At 39.5% G+C, this 19,166-nt stretch overlaps 2 protein-coding genes across 3 annotated transcripts; one reads left to right on the top strand and one right to left on the bottom strand.

Moving 5' to 3' along the window:
• Positions 1-555: 555 nt before the first annotated feature.
• LOC124176540 (toll-like receptor 6) lies at positions 556-18,285 on the top strand. The gene is made up of 8 exons (XM_046557953.1): positions 556-2,187; positions 4,885-5,053; positions 9,858-9,991; positions 10,241-10,502; positions 10,869-11,135; positions 11,222-11,467; positions 11,557-11,758; positions 12,389-18,285. Exons 1-8 carry the CDS (start codon positions 1,814-1,816, stop codon positions 12,592-12,594), a joined length of 1,860 nt encoding a protein of 619 aa, XP_046413909.1. The 5' UTR covers positions 556-1,813; the 3' UTR covers positions 12,595-18,285.
• Positions 15,866-19,159, bottom strand: LOC124176545. 2 transcript variants are annotated; one of them, XM_046557964.1, is made up of 4 exons: positions 18,867-19,159; positions 18,564-18,785; positions 16,777-16,986; positions 15,866-16,688 (listed from the first exon to the last, which is right to left on the bottom strand). In XM_046557964.1, the coding sequence occupies exons 1-4, from the start codon at positions 19,015-19,017 to the stop codon at positions 16,543-16,545; spliced, it is 729 nt and encodes a 242-aa protein (XP_046413920.1). In that variant the 5' UTR covers positions 19,018-19,159; the 3' UTR covers positions 15,866-16,542. The 2 variants fall into 2 exon arrangements, with proteins under 2 accessions (XP_046413920.1, XP_046413921.1); XM_046557965.1 differs by having other exon boundaries at positions 16,556-16,688; positions 16,829-16,986.
• Between the last annotated feature and the right edge of the window lie 7 nt (positions 19,160-19,166).

A 19,166-nucleotide genomic window follows, 5' to 3' on the forward strand; every position in this document is an offset into this window, starting at 1 on the left:
TTTTGCATCGCATATTTGGTTCGTCAGAGATTCCGGAGGAACATAAATCTGGCTCGAGAGTTTAATAATCTCGTAAGAATGTTGAACGGTGCAAACGCGCGGTGATATTTCTGAAAAGAGAGCGTACCGCATTTACCTTGTAGAAAAACTGACTCGCATTAAAGAATTTCCTATACGAGACTTGGAGATTGCGCGAAATTTGTTCCAAATTCCAGAATAAATGATCAGGCTTAGAAAAAAAATCAAGATCAATCGAATTCAATGGAAAAACCGGAGTCACGAACGCCTCGATTATTTCAAATCCATCGATTTCCTCAAGTAATCACCGTAGCTTACATAGAGGGAGAGTGCTAAGAGATGCGGGAACAATGATTGATCACGTGATAGTTGCGATAACGACACGCCGAGGGAAGCGATGGGGTAGGGAAAGAGAGGAAAACGATGACGACATCGGTGGCGGTGGTGGTGGCCGAAGCGAGGAGGACTGATCGTCCCAGCGCTCTTGTCGAGAACTTAGGCCAGCCGACCTGAGCTGTATAAGTACGACTTTCAAAGAGCTTGGCGCGCTAATGCTACCACCGCCTCCAGAGAGTGAGCAGAACCAGGAGGAAAAGCAGCAGCAGCAGTAGCGTCAGCAGTGGCAGCAGAGTAGCAGCCGCGCGCGAGTTGCTTTGAAACCGCGTACGAAAGTAAGAGAAGCTTGTTGTTAGTCAGCCTCTGACAGCGGTTGTCGGAACACAGAAAACTCGGCCACGAACCCGTCGCGGAAAGTATAGTTTTCTTCTGGCATTCGTTCTCGTTCGTTCTCATTCGTATAAGCCCCGAGTCGACGGATCAATCGTTTCGAGTTTCCACCGAGAGTTTCACACACAGGCACGCGCCCTTCAGTTCCGTGTTTTACAACAGTGCATATATATATATATATACACATGTATGTATGTATGTCTGCATATATACAGAAGCGTGTACTCCGAGTAGTGTCCGTGTGTCGGTTCATTTAACTACGTCGACGTCGACGGAAAACGCGAGATATTACAACGCGCGCGCGCGCGTTAACTAGGAGGTATTAGTGGTACACGAGCTCGTGCACCGACGGACTTTGTCCACCCTTGATCGATGGTTCGATGAAGCTGCAGTGTGTCTGACTGGACCGGAACCAAGGTTTTCCGAACAATATTCATCGTCCCGGTGTCGTCTCCGCTCCGATTCGTACCGAATCCATGTGACTTTGACTCCAACGCAAGTGCAGTTCTTCAAGCCTCCGGGTAACGGGGTGTTCGCGATACAAAGAGCAAGATCGTTTCGTTACCAGTGTTAGACGGTTCGAAAGTAAGAAAATAACGAGGACGTCGAAGGTCGGCAGTGTTTTCCATCCGCGGACTACCAAGACTCGTCAATAAGGAACATTGCGCCGAGTCGTTGAGGACTTTGACGAGAGATTCCGCAGATTATCTCCGTTCGACGGTGTCTCCTGGTGACTTCGTGCAGCGCAGAGTGGCGCCAATAAGACCGGCGCTAGTGTGTTCGGATGTCCGATTGTCAGGTCGAGTCGAGCGGGCGCTCGACTGTTAACCGTCGTCACTCGTCCCTTGGGTGTCAGGGTCAACGGGGCCGCGTCCTGACATTCGCCGTGGTTGCGGTAGAAGAGGCCGCGCTGTAGATGTAAGAAGGTCGACGAACGACCGTTTTCGATTGCAGTGAAAGAAAGAGAAAACGCAAGAGGGAAACACGCGAAAAGAGAACAATTCTGAGGAGCGAAGGAAGTGAGGGAAGTAAAGTGATTGCATAACAAGGAGGACAGAAAGACGATCGGATGGTAATAGTGGTGATATTAATCATGTCGGGTCTTTTGTACACGCTTCTTGGTCTGGCGGCCAGTTCGACGTTGCACTGTGCGGTTCGCCGAGAGATCAGCCCGTGCACGTGTCGTCGACAGGAATTCGGGACCATGGCGGTGTTACATGGAAACGGAAATGGAAACCCAACGACAACGGAACTGATACATGTCGAATGCGAGCAGATGCAGTCGTTCAATCAAGTCGCCGAAGCGCTCCGCGGTAGATTCGTACCCGAGCAGCAAATCACCCTGAAAGTCACCTATTCGCATCTTCACGACATCTCAAGGCATGACTTTAAGGAGCTGCGGATGACAATTACCAACCTTCAACTCAACTACAACAATCTCGGGTACGACCTTATCTAGTGTCACCTCCTTTCGTCTGCTTCATCTCGAAACAATAGTATGATCGTTGAATCGTCGTTCAGAGTTATGTTGCTGAAACGATATCCTACACTTTCTTATATCCTAGTCGAGGGAAGTATTTGCTTGCTGAAATTACAAACCACTTTTGGAAAGCAGTTGTTTTAAAATCGCTTGAAACTGTTCGAAATCACTCGAAGTCATTGCAATCGGTTGTCATCCTATCTATGAGCAAATATCACGCCCCCGACCCTAGTCAAATGTTCATGGGATAGATTTTTCGTTCAATGTTACGTTTTCCAAGGTGTTTTTAATCGATTTAGTGAGAAATCATTATTCGAATCGGCAGAATAGTGGTTGAGATCATTCGGACGAATGGTGTGTAGCAGTTGATACTTAAATGCATAATTAGCAAAGTCGTTTGTCTTACGTTCATTAAACATTTTCCTAACGATGGCGTTCCGGCTTTTAGAGTAACCCGAACCGATCATTAACGCGAGTTTCAAATAGGATAAGATGAAATGAAACACGAGTTAAGCAATTCGATCGTTAAGCCACACAATTAAAAAATATAGTTTTCTCAAGAATAAAAATTGTAATAGGAGCAATTTGAACCTGCATCTACATCAGCACCGGAAAAAAATTGGCCGTTGCATTGGTATAACATTTTTTGGAACAGATGATGCAATTTGGTTAACGTTTTTCATAAGTCAGCGCTTGAATCGTCCTTGAGAAAACTGAAATATCGCAACTCCGTTCATATAATGAATATTATTGGTTCGATGAATGTCGCTGTTTGATACGAATTCAAAAAAACTGCGCTGTCGGATATGCGATGTAGTATCTTTTTACTAGGGTTCACGGTTACGTTGATAAAGCTCGTCGAGTATTACCACATCTGTGCTTGCGAAAGAAAATAAGAAACTTGAAAAAAAAAAGAAACTCGGATGTGCGTAGATACGTACGCAGGTACGTACATACCTACGTACACAACACAGACATCGGTCCAATTGTACCTCGAAGGACTTGAAAAGACGCGCAAAAGATGCTCACGCAGTGATTCTTCGTTTGTCTTATACAATTTATTTGTCAATTATCTCGCCGTGCCGACAGGAATAACAAGCAGGAACGAAGTGGTCCCTGTAATTGGTTAATTAACAGCTGGGCAAAGAGTATATTTGCAACGTTTGCTTAATTGATTGGGTTAGGCAGGAGGTCGAAGGTCCTCGACGGCTACTCGAGTAATTGGTCGATTGAAATCAAAGTCTCGTCTCTAATCGCTGCGTTGCACTGTTCAAATTCCCGGCCATCAAATCAACGATCCGTAGGTAGTTAAAGAAACGCGTATAATAGTATCCGGAGTCAGTGGACTCGCTAATCCGCTTTTAATTACATCGCGAGACGCAGGAATTCCGTGACCATCCAATTCCGCGAAGAAACGACTCACGGAGCCGGATCTGTGCGATCGACGATGGAAAGGTGCGAGCTTCGAATATTGGGGGAAAACGCGTAAGAAGAACCTTGTCAGGGCAGGCGGGGTCCGGGACCAGGAGGAACGGCGACGATTGGCTCGTCGCTCTTACACGCGTAACGTAATCTTAATCTTGTTGACCTTTTCGGGGGAGCGCGTAGTTATCACAATGCCCTACATTTATCATCCAGCGACGAGTAATTAAATCGTAAACCACAACAACTTGACATTAAGTGAATAAACGACGATAAGAGAATTTTGTTCGGGCTGCAATTTTCAATGAAACTTGGCGCCACGTCGACATTCGATTTCCCCCCCATTTGGCTTTGGGGAAGGTTGCGACCAGACGGACGGGAAAAATTTCACAATTATGGAGACAGAGGCACGGTGCGTGAAATATTTTCCAAACATTTTCCCGACGACTTTTTATCCCGGAGTCGGAAGAGCAAATCGCCCAGCGTGCAGTGATTTACGTAATTCACGCAAAGTAAATGCCGAGTAGACTTCTTTGACGAAAGCTTTCGGAAATCTCCTACGTAACGTGAAGGTTAGAGGGCACCGTTGGAAATTGTAGCGGTTAATTGTTCAATAAAACTTCTTTTCCCTGATTGCCCGCATTAAGATCTGCTCACTTTCTCAGAACTTCTTTTACCAGCTCTTCATCTTTCGAAAGCGTAATTCATAATTTCGTCTTGGTTTCCCATTTCACACCAAGTTCAGCTTCGGTTCTTCGTTCAACCGCTTGAATATTGGTTCACTTCTAATTAATATTGTCAAATATTTTATCCGTGATCGACCTTGTGCCGTAGGAACCACTTTTCCAGGTCCTTTCAAAACTCACAAGTTCAGAATGATTTGGCTGACTGCTTTGTGTAAATTATCACATGTTTGAATTGACTTTGATTTTGGCCACGATTAGACAGGGAACATTAAATCCATAGGAAATTCAACATTGTAACAGTCATTCAATTTTGGATGTAAATCAATGCTTGCACCAAAATTGCTTGTGTTGCAAACTAAGCAATGACTTCCTTTCTGTGCTTGTTAGCTTATTGTTAGTTTAGGTTTAGCAACAGTTCCGGTACATAACGTTGATCGCTTGAATGTTGATTTTTGTAACTATGTCAACCGTCTGTTTCGAGTAGGAACGAAAAATACGACTGATACTGAGAATTGAAAAATATAGTTACAGTCACGTCCTTCTTTTGTGCAGATTTTTGGACGGAGATGCCTTTGCCGGCCTTGGGAGAACGATGTATTTCAGTCTTGCCGACAACGAGGTTCCCGCAATTCCAAAGCACGTGTTGTTGCATTTGCCTTTGCTTCGGACCTTCGACATGGGAAGGAACAGAATCATGCGCGTAGAAGCGGACGACTTCAAGGTTTGCATTTACATTATTCATTCATACGTCGCTGCAGCAGCCTGACATATTCGATTCAACGAAAATGTGGTATCTGTATAGGTAATAGGAAATTAAATATGAATAATTATGCTCACGAATGTGACATTTCACTGTGTTAGTAAAAAAAAAAAAAAAAAACAGTGAGACGCAAGAAATGATGATTTATAATTCGACCAATGGAAAAGATACCACATATAATTTTCGTCAAAAAAACATAATCGTCTCATCTTCGAAAAATGTCACTAAAACGTCACTTCCTTGTTTGTCCCATAGTATCGTGTTTCCGGAGCGCTTCAATTTTTGCATGAGGTTGAAAAATTACTTCAGTCTGATTTTTTCTTCAATCTTTGTACTCCTCTACTGCACCTATGATACCTACGACGAAAACAATTTGTTCACACGTACGATTTTCGCCAGTACCATAAATACTGGCATTACCGCGTGTGCTCTCGCATTACTTAATGCTATGATCGTTGGCCGTGGTAAAGTTTGCGACATGGATACACGTCTAGGATACATGCGATGTACACATATACGTACGAGATACGCACAAGCGGTAGTAATTGATCGAATGACGTGAGAAAGAGCAGAGCAAAGCGGAGCGGAGTAAGCAGCGTGCCAAAGCCCACGTCGAATCGATTCTCGATTGACAGTTATTCAATACCGTGACGACTCATGACATGACCCGTAATTTGTGCGTATAAGCGTGAGTACAATCGGGAATTTTTCAAAGAAAACAACGAGGGGCCGAGCCCAATGAACAATCATCGCCACTGTTGCGGCCAAAAGTTCACGACTGCTGAGGTTTTAAGAATTAACATTCCTGCTTATTTGAAATAAATGGTTCACGTGAATAAGTCCCGTGTCTTGCAACGTTCTGGTACAGCTCGCGAGAGTAATTGATTCGAAATTTGGAGTCGAAGGAGAATCAACTTCCTCCTTTTTTCTAGGAATTGGTCTGGGCTGCACATCGATGTTAACTGTGCGTACCCATGTGACTTGGACATGAGACACAGACCCGGAAAAGACTTGAAAATAAGGATTTTAAATTGTTAGCGTCGCGTCTACGGGACATTTGTTCCTTCCTGGTTATTATCATACTCGAGTCTTGCTAAAATAACTCATAAATCAATGCCCCGTATTGCGAGACGTTCGTAAGCCTAATCCTTATAATACGTGTACACGTTACATTCCTAAACAGTCACTGGGGGGCAGTGATGAGTAAACAAAGCGCGTCGTGCTTTCGAGCCAATGCATTGTTTGCGCGAGCAAATGTCACTGATTAGGTGTTGATGACTGGAAACGCGCGCTCTTTATTATATATCTCTCAGTACATCTTTTCTACGTAATCTTCGTTCCGTCACTTGGATTTTTTATAACTTTAGAATTTTCTTCGCAAACTCCTGCAGCGTTTTATCAGATTCAATATGTCTCGGGATGAATGACCGGAGTACATAAAGCAGCAAAAAAAAATAAAAAATAAAAAATTACCGGAAACCGTGCCATATCAAAAATTGAGTCATTGTTTGTCAATTCAACAAGTGGATTTCCTGTTACCCCACTCCAATTCTACCCCAAGGCGTGGCACGTGTAATAAATATTCTTCAACCACAAATAGTCTTGAGTTTCGACTTCGAATTTGGCCATAAGTGTATCTCACAATTTCACAAGTCATTTTTCGCTTGTTTTTCCTTTTCCACGGGTTTTTTATCGCCTTTTTTTGTATTCTGATAACATTTCAGGGACCGACGAAATTAAAGATCAGACCGGGGAGACTGAAGATCTTGAACTCATATATTATATAACGATGAAATACTAATAGCCATGTTACGTGCTTGTTATTGATAATTAATTGATGTCATTAGCTAAATTCATAATCCTTTAAAAAGAAGACATACCAGTTGTTGGAGTTTCAGAAAACTAATCAAAACCAAATTAGCTTGTAGATTGAGAATCAGGTGTGCAATGATATATAAATTCTGGGGTTATTTCTTAAATGACAGAACTCATATATTCAGGCAATCGCGACATAAACGATCTTTCGGGGGGAGACTCCTTTAGCGATTGTGAGAAGAAGTTGATACTTTGACACGAGTGACGTAACGTCACCGTAACGTGTGCGCCTCTATTTTTTTCTTTTTTCCTTCTCTCTTTTGCTCCTTGTTTTGCTAACATTTACGACGAGGATTTTGTTAGGAGATTGATAAGAGGAGACGTTAATTGCTTTGCGGATTTTCCGGCCTTGTATGGTTACGTATTATAGCCTAATCGTGTGTTATTTTATGTGTAAATCGGGTGTTTGGTTATACCGAGGCAGGTATTTATTTCCAGCTTCATCGGTTTTCATCCTACCGTAAATTTATACCAAGTTGTCGTTGTTTGTTCATTAGTTTTCCTTATGTTTTTATTTTCAGTCCGCTTATCGAACCCTGTTGCTCGTACGATATTATACACATAACTTAAAGTCCATTTACCGATTCACGCCATGATCGTCGGTGCTTCGCAACAACAATAAATCAACTATTAAAGTGAAGCTGAAACCAGCAGCCAGAGTTAACAGCTAAACGTGTTAAACTTTATAAAAATAGAAAAATGCAGTTGAGTCTTACCCTCATAATTCTATAAAAGCATTGGGGGTTCAAGGTATTTCACAAAATTTTGATTTTGGGACTTCACTACCTTATCCGAATGAACATTGCAACGTTTTGGTGTTAACTTCAGCCTCGTACTATTAAACATATATATTTTATTTGATCTACTGTTTGTTACGATTCATCACAGCGTGACTATCGTCAGAGAAACGAATCAACAACGCCATAATTTTAAGCACACACGTCCAGACTTCAACCCTTGTTACACCATCCTTCGTGTCAGCGACAACGAACGAATGCAAATTCGTTGACATTTTCACCCGGCATTGAGTTCATGATGTTTTACATACCTACTTTATTCTAGAAGGAATAAGGGAAACTGTTTCACTTCACGACTAAACTATGGTAATGCGAACACTGTTTATCAATCGGAGCCTTATTTTTCTCTCGATTATATAATACGAAAACAGTTAAAAAGAAGCAATGTCAATTTTGTATAAGTCAACACCGAAGGGGCCTAAAGAAATCGAGTTATCAATTACGCAACGTCTTGAAATATCGGAATGCTTCGGCTTGACCTGGTTAAAAATCTTATTTCTGCAACGAATGCGACGTATGTTTGAAGAAGCGAAAAATGACATAATTCCGAAGAATAAATTAAATATTCTGAACGAAGGAGGAAAAATTCTTTATTCGATTCAAACGATGTAGCTATATTAGAGTTAAGGGAATAATATTGACTGTAAAAAATTTATGAAATTTACTATTCGATGTACCATTTGCGCAGATTCTTGGAGAACGAGTTTTTCTGAGCAGAGGCCGATCTTCGTTTTTCCATAGCATAACGTAACAAAATTTTGAGATAATTCTTCGTTTATATTTACGTTCATTATACACTTATCAACAGAAATGTGCCTGCCACTTGATTGCTGTAATGATGACGCGTTTTGTAAGTTGATGATACAACATGGCCTGGATATATGTATATATTTACGAATAAATTCTATAACATTTAAACAAATCAAATTGCGCACTATTCTAATATTTAAAACGTTAAAGCATTCCGAAGACGGTCATCATCCATTAAGATAGATAATTCGCAGACATATACACGTATGTATATGTTTAAAATGTACGAAACTATCGTTACGTAACGTTAATTTGATATTAATTGGATACTAAAAACTATGTCACGTAATTCATTGATATATAATTACACAGGCAGGCATCGTGAGTAGAAGCTTCTGTGATATTAAATGTGAATTAATTTCTCGAAAACTATCAGCAGACCTGAATCGCGCTAAGAGGCAAGAATGGTATAATTCCACGGTCCTGGTGTCGCGTTTATAGTATCAATATTTTCGATTTGCATAATGGAAAAACGGATGTCAACATGAGAGAACGATTTAGATTAGAACGGATAAATTTTTACCCGCAAGAAATATTTAATACTTTAACGTTTCTTGCTGCAATGGCGTTTAATAAATTTAATTTCGTACGAACAATGAATTCCAAAAGTAATTTTCAAAGTTTTCGTCATCTTGAACATCCAACTTTTGCTTTGACGAAATCTCCGAATTAGAATAGGGATGAAAAATTTCGGCATATATTCCTGGAATTTTCTGAATTCTTTCATATTCTCTAAAATGAGCGGTCTCGAAACAAGAATATCTCAGACAGGAATGATTGAAAGAATTCGAATAAAATCAGGGCTTTGTTTTTCGACCACTATTTTCGCGGAAAAAAATTTGGGTCAAATCAGCGATATGAATTGCCGATCTTGATCGATACTTCGTAGAATGCTCCATACTGCGACTGCCTTAGAACCGCAGCCGTCAGCAGCTTCGTCGAAAATGTAATTGTACTTATTAGGTACACATTGTATATACCGTAGGTGTGGTGCATGCCCGAGCATACATCGCAGACGAAAAGGCGACAGCACGAGTAAATATTTTCGACCGACAATGAGAAATTTGATTACATACCGATCGTCAATGCTCATACACGATTATCGAGAATCTTTCTACGCATACCGAATAATCATGACTCGACTGCTGTATGTCTGCCCGAATGATGATATCACGCGACTGCGTTCGGGTGCATTATCAACATTCGTCAACCGATCATCTTTGCATTGTTCACGAATTTCTATTCGCACATCGTTGAAATACTGAATATAACTTGATTTTCAGTATAATCCTGACCTTCACCACCTCGTGCTTGTGGACAATCTTTTGACGGAACTCGATCCCGGTTCGTTGCCACCTCTCCTGAAGCATCTTCACCTGGGAAGAAATAACTTGGGTTCCCTCAATCGTACGCTGAGGTAAGACTTACGAGATTCCAAGTTTCGATTGCTTCGCTATTTCATCCCTACGACAGTTGATTTACTTAATCTGAGAGCTTCGATTAGTAATTTGACACGCTGACAAAATTCGTGTGGAATCATTGTCAAAACGAGATACGATTATTGTGATTATAAGTGACGTTTCACGAACGCTTGATGTCAATGCGAAATAATTGGTGCGTTGTAAGAGTGTTTGCATGTTTGACGATAATTTGTTCATCCGTGCAGGGAATTGAATCAGCTCGAATGGCTGCTGTTGAACGAAAATGTGCTAACGTCTTTGGACGGCGAACTGCCGACAGTGGGACGTAATCTGAAACTGTTGCATCTCGCCAACAACAAGCTGACCCATCTACCGCCCGAACTCCGATTCTTCCACCGTCTGGATCACCTTTTTCTAAATAATAATAAAATTCAAAGTCTCGATGGAAGGCTGCAAAATGCACGCCGCTTGGAAAAACTCGACATTTCCTGCAACGAAATACAAGAGGTGAGTTTTACAAATATCGAATTTCCAGCGTATTTGTTTCCTTATCTGTTTCACAACGATTTTCACACCAGAATGCTGCGCAAATTCATTAGGTATATTGTTGCCAGTCGATAGCTCTTTTTGTGATCAACAACTGATGCCTGTTTATTCATGCTTGTTCATTTATCGCCCGTTACGGGAGCAATAGACTTCATTCGATCACGGGCAGCAGCATATAATCCAGAAGGCGACAAACAGCCGCCGCTGCTTATATTTCTATTGCAGTGTTGTTGCCGAGTCTCGTTTACTCCCGTTCAACTATCTGGGTTACATATTTTTTCATTTTTTTTTCCCCATTATTAACACGAAACAAAATTATGGTCGCAGCTTGCAGAAGACGAGTTCACGGAAGCCGAGAGTCTGGAAGAACTGCAATTGGGTTACAATTCTATCAAGTCCCTCGGACGTGGGATTGGGAACGAGAACGGTAACAGCGCCCTGCTTCCGCTTCGTTCCTTGAGGATCCTTAATTTGACTCACAACGAATTGCGCGAGTTCTCGTTCTCGGATTTACGCGGTTTGCGCAAGCTGTTCTTTGTCGATCTCTCCCACAACAGGATCACCTATCTGATGAAGGGTTGGACTCCGACCGAGGTTGGTATATCGGTACGGTTTAATCCGCGAATGCTCGGCCACCGTTTTCGTTTGTCGAAAACAATAATTTAATATCGCTGACGCAGAACCTGGTCGAAATGGAGGGCGAAGAGATTGCCGGGTCGAGTGTGTTCGAATTTCGACTACAGCACAACAAGCTGAACACCCTCGAGGGCTCGTTGTTCATGGGAATGCGCTCACTGCAGAGATTAAATCTGAGCCATAACGCCTTGGGACCGAGCCTCGGACCTCGCGATCTTAAGGGTCTGAACGCTCTTCGCGTCTTGGACATATCTCACAACGCGCTGACGACCCTCGAAGACACAAGCGAGGTACAAATTGACTCTGCGAAATGTTTATCGAAAGACTTGTCGTTCCGACTCCATTTTAACGCGAAAAATCTCCCTCGATATCGTTGCAGAATTGGCTTCCGTCCCTGGAGGAGCTGAACGCGTCTCACAACCGTTTGGTCGTACTTTCGGAGCACGATTTCCGCGGGCTTCCGGTTCTCTGCTGGGCCGATTTGAGCGCTAATTGGATACGATCAATCGCCGCAGAGCTCGTTTCAAACACGAGATGTACGGTACACGGCGTACCTGACGTACTTCGTATATATCTTCAAGGTGAGATAAACGCGGCGTTAGTTCGCAGTATTTTCCATCATATTTTCAAACTTTCGTTCTTCTACAGTGCTAACGGTGTATTGATTGAGCGGCATAACGCACTTATACGCCGGCAACCAGAAACAGTAGAGTGAATATTATCATACGTAGGCCTGTATAGTCGAGTGAAAGACTGCGGTTAATCTGACGATTTAGGCGCCAGAAATTAATCAACGCGTCGTAAAATGTTGAGGAATTTAATGATGTGTTGATACATCAATAACGGCGTATCGCCTTCTGCCTCATTGTATTGCGTACAGCCTTACCCACACTAGAAACATTTACGACAAGTCGAGATAACCCTGCCTGATGCAAAGTTATCGATTCAAGATTTTACGACGTTTACGTTATTTATTACGATATCACGCAACGTTACTATTACTATTATTATTGTTGTTGTTGTTGTTGTTGTCGTTTCTTTTTCTTTCACAGTGTTTACTATCATCTGGAACACATAAGTAATACACGTTCGCGAAACTGGCCAGATAGACTGATGAATAACGAACGAATTCAACGGACAATCGACAGAATTACTAACGTGCGCTCAATCGATTATCACTGCTTACGTTATAAATATTTAACTAATTGCAGATAACCCGGTGCTGTGCGACCCCGGCATAGCAAACATCACCGTTGCTTTTGAGGTGAATCACGCCAAGCCTTACGGGGTGGCAAACGATTGTCCGACAACCCCGGCAACGCCAAGTGCGCCAACATCCCCCTTACCTCCACTTCCGCCGACTTTGTTTTTGACCGCCGCTGGCGGTAATGTATCCTTTGCCGCGACGCTTGAGTAATTAGTTGATATATTATGCAAATTCATATTACGAAGGCCTGCGTACTACCTAGTCGAGACCTCACAGTAATGGCCGATGGAGGGCCAATTCCGATATAATCACCGCCACACTTCCCGTAGCCTTTAAAAAAGAAGAGGAAGTGAACGTTTGAAAAAAAAAACAAAAAAAAAAAAACAAAACATAATAATAAATGACCACGAATCGCCTATGTAAGGTTTTGATACGTATAACGCATATTTATGTCTCGCGTTTACGACTAATCATCTGCAACCGATGATAAATTTTAATCGATTTTTCTGTAAATTTATCGCATGTGTTGCACAGGCGGTATGTCTGTCCGCAACAAGTTGGCAAGGGACTCGACTACGCGCGAGATGCTGCGCTGTATTGTTTGAATAACGATAAATTCGAAATCGGTAAAAAAAATAAAAAAAAATAAAAAAAATAAAAAAAAAAAACAAGGAAAAGAAATACGACTAACATGACTACCGCGTTGGATCAACAGTACGATATAAATGTTTCAAGCAGGAGTTGCACATTTGGTAGTTAATTAAGAACGCGATGAATAATATTAAGGGTACATACGTATGCATATGCGATAAGATTCGTTATGAGCTATTCAGATTTCTCGAATGCAGAATCACGAGAAAAGAGTTGTAATTATGTAATTCTGTCAATCTATACCCAGGACTCGATACGCTGAGATCATCGGAATAATGTAACTGCCTGCCACTAACGAACAGCACAAATACGAAAGGTCTTGTATGCAATAAATTAAGTTCCATGATCCGAATGGTCGCGTCGACCAATCCTAATTAAGCGTACCTTCATACTCTCTCAACATTGCCGTCGAATTTCATTGCTACACTGCACTTGTTCCATCCCAAAAAGATTACAATGTTTCATTCGGAGAAACAGTGAGATCAGGACGCCGTCAAACTCCGGTGGAAAAAATACCTGCTTCATTGCTTATACTTTTTGATTAGTCATATTCTTTGATGATGACTCGATCGAGTGGCGCGTAAAATAATTTCGTTCGAATTCTGCGAATCGCGCTATAGGTATTATATTAATTTACACGATATTCAACGTAAATCGTGACGCGCTGTACGAAAGTTTATCCGTGCGTACGAAACGCCAAGTAAATTCAGCCTCCGGTAATAGTGTTGAACTTACAATCTACCTCTGTCCATCTCACTGCTTCACGTTAGTTTACATCGATTATTAGATCGTGCAACAAGCTCAGCGTTTTGTGTTAAATTCAACGATTACTTAACTTGTATTTTAGCAGTATTTTTAATATATTAATGATACGATTTGTTATTAGAGTTGGATATGAATAATGCATCAATACTTCACCCGATATCGCGATTCGAATAAGTTTTTCAGGCAATAAACCTGGAGGGGATATTTGAATTGTTGCAGAAACAATTTTTGTAAATTAAAAATTTCTCGTTCTCTATTCATCCCCTTTTATTCCAATTGTTAGTTTGGTCGAGGCAAGGAAACAATTTTTGATAACAGGCTTGTTAATCTACGGTTGTAAAACGTAAGAAATTTGAATATTAAAGTTGGATGTATATTTTTTGCAAATATTCGATATATATTTTTTGAATGGAAGTTTACTCGAAACCTTCACATATACGTAGTAATACCTGCGTGATGCATTATCAATGGCATTGTGACTGTCGATATTACAGGGCTTTGAATTATTTAACGTAAAGTAATCTTCGGATAAAGAGAAAGAGAAAAAAAATACCATTTCAAATAAGGATTGCTGCACCTTTGTGTTGCCAAACGTAGCATAAATTTTATGACTCACAAAGCCAATAATACGAACAAGGTAACACATGACAAACTATTTGACTGTTGCCTCGTTATTTCTCTCAATTCACGTATAAATTAAAAATCAGGATAAGCGCAAATTCCACCAAGCAAGCCGTAAAACGTCGACTATAACAATACTCAAGCTCAGGAATTAACGGACGAAAAATTTGTAAGAGGAATAATGACCTAGAAGAGGGGATCTGAGATACCGAGGTGGAAAAATATACATAAGGAATAGAACTGGAAGAAAAAAACAAATCGCACATATTGCAATGTTATCCACATTAAGTATGGAGAGACTAGATTTAACTGTTGTTTAGATAAATACTTTTATAGCCACTGTAAATAGTTCTTCCTCTAACACAACCGAATACTTGGATGCAGAGATTGAATGCACTGACGTGCGTTCAAACTAACGATCTTCTAATATATATACACATGATATATATATATATGTATGTGTGTGTGTGTATATATATATATATAAACACACATTATACATACACTATCATCGTCAAAGTGCATAATCCAGTCAATTTGCAGAGACAAAGTGAATCAGAACAACGTAGTAGTAGGTGCTCAACGAATCGTAATTAAAAAAAAAAAAAAAACCAACCTACAGAATGTATTTGGAAATTACACAAGTGTTTTCCCGGAGGTTTTTATTCCTACGGATGCTACGTTCTAGTATTATCTAGACACACTAACCCCAATAATGTTTAGAGAAAAACTTATTTGTATAGTATAAATTATTTCATACATTAAGTATAATTTGTATTATTTTTCTTAAAATGACTGGATTTGGCGCTTCTTAATATCAAATTGTAGAATAGAAGTAAGACAGAAATTAAAATTGAAAGAAAAAAAAATATTTATCTAACTTGTAAAAGTTTAATTTTAGTACCGAAGAGCAAACGGCTGGTATTCTACAGCCTGGCAATCGATTAATTCCCACCAATAGAAATTCTATCGTTAATTAAATTACCGATAGTCAAATAGATACGCCCTTGAGGTCAATGAAATAAATAAAATTATTTGATACATGATTATATTCGATACATTGATTGATAGTGGGCGATCAATTGACCTCCTAACTCGAGCCAACGACGGCAAAATGTTAATGGCGTGCGTTATGAATACGTAATCGGCTCGTAACGTAGTATTCAAGTTCTGCATTTCAGTTCAAAACGTCGTTGGAATATAGTCGTATAAGGAGACTAATCTAAATTTCATTATCTGGTTTAATGTATTTTATTAAATCAAATAATTCTAAAACATTGTTTAATATGGAATGTAGAATTCAGCCGTTAGTGCCGACTGCTAGCTTAATTAGCTAGGACGCAACGTCAAACTAACTTTACTTCAAGTATTTTAAGCAATTGAATAGGATACTATATATACTACATAGGTGCCATATATATAAAATAAAGCAGAGACTTGTATGTAATTTAGTATCTAGGTAATTTTTATTTATCCATGCTGTGATTTACAGTTGTCATCAATTATAATCAGAGGGTAACGATCATTTGTTAAAAAACTCGCATCAAATGAATTACATGAAATGAGACAAAGAATAATATAATACTAATTACAGAAGTGAAAGTGACCGTCAACGTACGTCACTAATACGAGTCATGTGGTTCTCAATCTATGAAGGAAAACGCAAGGAAAAAACAGTTGACTAAGAATTCAAAGTTTAGCATGTGGGTGTAAGACCTGCTAAAAATTTGATGGAAATTGTTGAGGTAAACCACACCTTGAAATACTGCGCGTTTTAAAACAACAACTACATTTATTTGAAACATTTCATCTACACGATTCATACACGCTAAGGGTTGAGGTAATGAAAATGTATTTTGATTGGACCGTTTCAAGGTTAATATAAATTTAAACGTTATTCTGTATATGTGATGAGACAATTATTAGATATTTCAATTTTTAATAATAAAGGCTTTACTCTTTTAATTCTTTATCACTTTCACTTTTTTTCATACACAAATCTCGAGGTACGACACGCAAATTTCATTTTCAATGAAATTGTCAAAATGACCTGCCACCGATTGCAATATTGGGCAAACAACTGTCTCATTTTAGCTTCCGTCTTCGTTCAACCAAGTTTATTCAATTCTTGTGTAGCTCTTTGAAGATTTCTCGCAAAAGGCATAAAAATGCCGTAATATCGGAAATTTCTTGCTGCTTTTCGAAGTTTACAACACATTTTAATTGCTCTTGATGTTCTAGGCTTAAAGATGGATGAATAAGTTCCACTGGAATAAAAAGCAAATCTTACTAAATTCCTGACAAGTTTATTCTATTGATGATCTGTAGGTAAAAAGAGTGAATCAAAATACTGACCTCGCCATAGATCAGCTGTTCTAATCAAGTCCACATAATATTGGGGGCTTACATCTTTGAGGAGTTCAAAGAAAATTATTCGTATCCGATCACAGACATCCGAGGATTCACTTATTTCAATACGAAACTGGAGACCTAATTTATAAGCCGAACAAGCTCTCTTTATTGTATCCCATTTCATTTGTCTCCTTATTTTTTTTTCCTCTGCATCTGAAATTTTGAATTTCAATTGAAATATTATTACCACCCAACCATGTGTGAGTCTTATCCTGTCACTGTACGATAAAATGAGAAAAATGATGCTGGATCGTGATGAAAAAGAATGCGACATGTGTTACACAGAATGCCAGTAATGATAGCAGGGATGTAACACAATCGTTCAATGGACTCTGTTTTGTTTTGACTTATAATAGCATGAAATATGATTCTACCATTTGTTTTTGAGGAGTGCTAACTTGGTGATGCAAAATCATAGTTCACCTTACAACCGATTTTATTAATTTGGAGAGACAGATTTATTTGTAATAAGAGTTTCTTCATATTCTGTTCCACACTGTTACAATTTCTGATTCATATCATTCATATCAATAATTACGTGAAGGTTCATGTAGTGCCATAAAAATGAAACTGACAACCGTTTGTCTTCATTACACAGATAACGCTTGATTCTCATGGTACTCATATCAAATCCTAGTATAAACAAGACATATCTAGCAACTCAGTTAACAGCTCGGATGTTAATTTTACGCTTCGGTTGAGTGAAAATTTAAGGAATACCAACAAATTAGATTCAAAAATTGACAATTGAGAAGTTTTTGCTACTTTTTGAGGTGAAGTTCATGGATACATAGAAAAGATTATGGTGAAAAGCTAACTATGTAACAAATTATAGCTGAGAAAGATCTGTGGATGAAAGTGCTGCCCTTGATCTTATTACCAAACTGCATGTACGAAATTGGAATTTAACAAATTAGGAGTTCATAACGATGTCAATCAAACCATTAATGTTTTCAGTAGAGTTTTTATTCTGAGGGAATGCTATAGTTAGTCTTTACCGACTGAGAAAATGTCATTTATTTAGACTCCTCAGAGCCTATACATTACAGATGTGAAAATGGTGCAGGTGTTGCAATTATTCATATATTGCCAAACAAAAATATCAAAAACCACTCATGTCTCATGCGAGAATAATTCTAGAAAATATAATCCCGCAGAAGGTGGTAATTACATCACAGAAATAAATTTTCTGGGTTTACTTTAGAGTGAAACAATAATATTTTTGGATTATTGTGTTCGACATTATATTGTTACAAAGGGTGAAATCACCCGTTTTGCCCCCTTTTTAATGATCTAGTAGTCATCATAGATAAAAGACGTTTATAAACCTCTTATGTCTTTCAAAAGAATAAGGTTGCTGCGTCAACCAACGTTATTGTAAAAAACAGTCTTGTTTCAGACTTAAAACCAGAAACACGTACCCTGCCATTAAAGCTTTTTCTCAACAGTTTATTTACGCCTTTGATTTTGGCTTGATAATCAAACTCACGAATCCATATTTATTTCCGTAACGTCCAAGAACATTACAATACATAGAACTGCTATGTGGCTTTTCCGAGTAGACGATGCATAGGTTTGGTAAAACCCAAAGTAAATGACGTTAGATGCAGTCACTAAAAAAGACCGACTACAATGTCCTTTTGAAGATTGAAAAACAGAAATGAAGTAATGAGAATTGGTTCAATTAAACTGCTGGTCTCCCAGTACAGCTGAAAATGTAAGTATCTTACCTTTTTCCAGATCGACAAATTGGAGAGAATAGTTTTCTTCTTGAGATCTCCCCTCCACTATTTCTTGTTTGACTTTCTCTTGCTTTTGGAGAATGTTGCTTATCTGTTTTTCCACAACTTTCTGTCGCAGGGCAATATTTGCGAATTCATTTTGAATTTCTTGAATTTGATTCGAGACGTCGGCGACGATGGCTGCATTTTTGGTGACCTTTTCTTGATATTCTGTGCATTGGAGATGAAAGATCTTTAATTAACACGAGACACGGCCGTAGATACTGGAATCGAAATGAATTTAGAACTTACCATTTTTTTCAGCACGTTGTTTTGCGATGGAACTCGAGACTGAGTTCAAGAATGCTTCGCAAGCGGCGATTACGCGTTGTTGGTGTGAAAAAACATCGTTCGTTCTGCTCAGTAGAATACTTTCAATGTCATAATTTAACAACTCTTCCATTAAATCACGATTATTTACTCACAAATACGGCTAAAAACTCGCGTAGCGTCCTCACGCGAATTATAAACCGTTGCCATTCAAAATTTGTATGGCTACCAACACGACGGATAAAACCGATAAAACGGTACAAATAGAATCTAAGCTTTGGA

Source organism: Neodiprion fabricii, chromosome 2 (assembly GCF_021155785.1).
Source record: "Neodiprion fabricii isolate iyNeoFabr1 chromosome 2, iyNeoFabr1.1, whole genome shotgun sequence".
NCBI classification, from domain to species: Eukaryota; Metazoa; Arthropoda; class Insecta; order Hymenoptera; family Diprionidae; genus Neodiprion; species Neodiprion fabricii.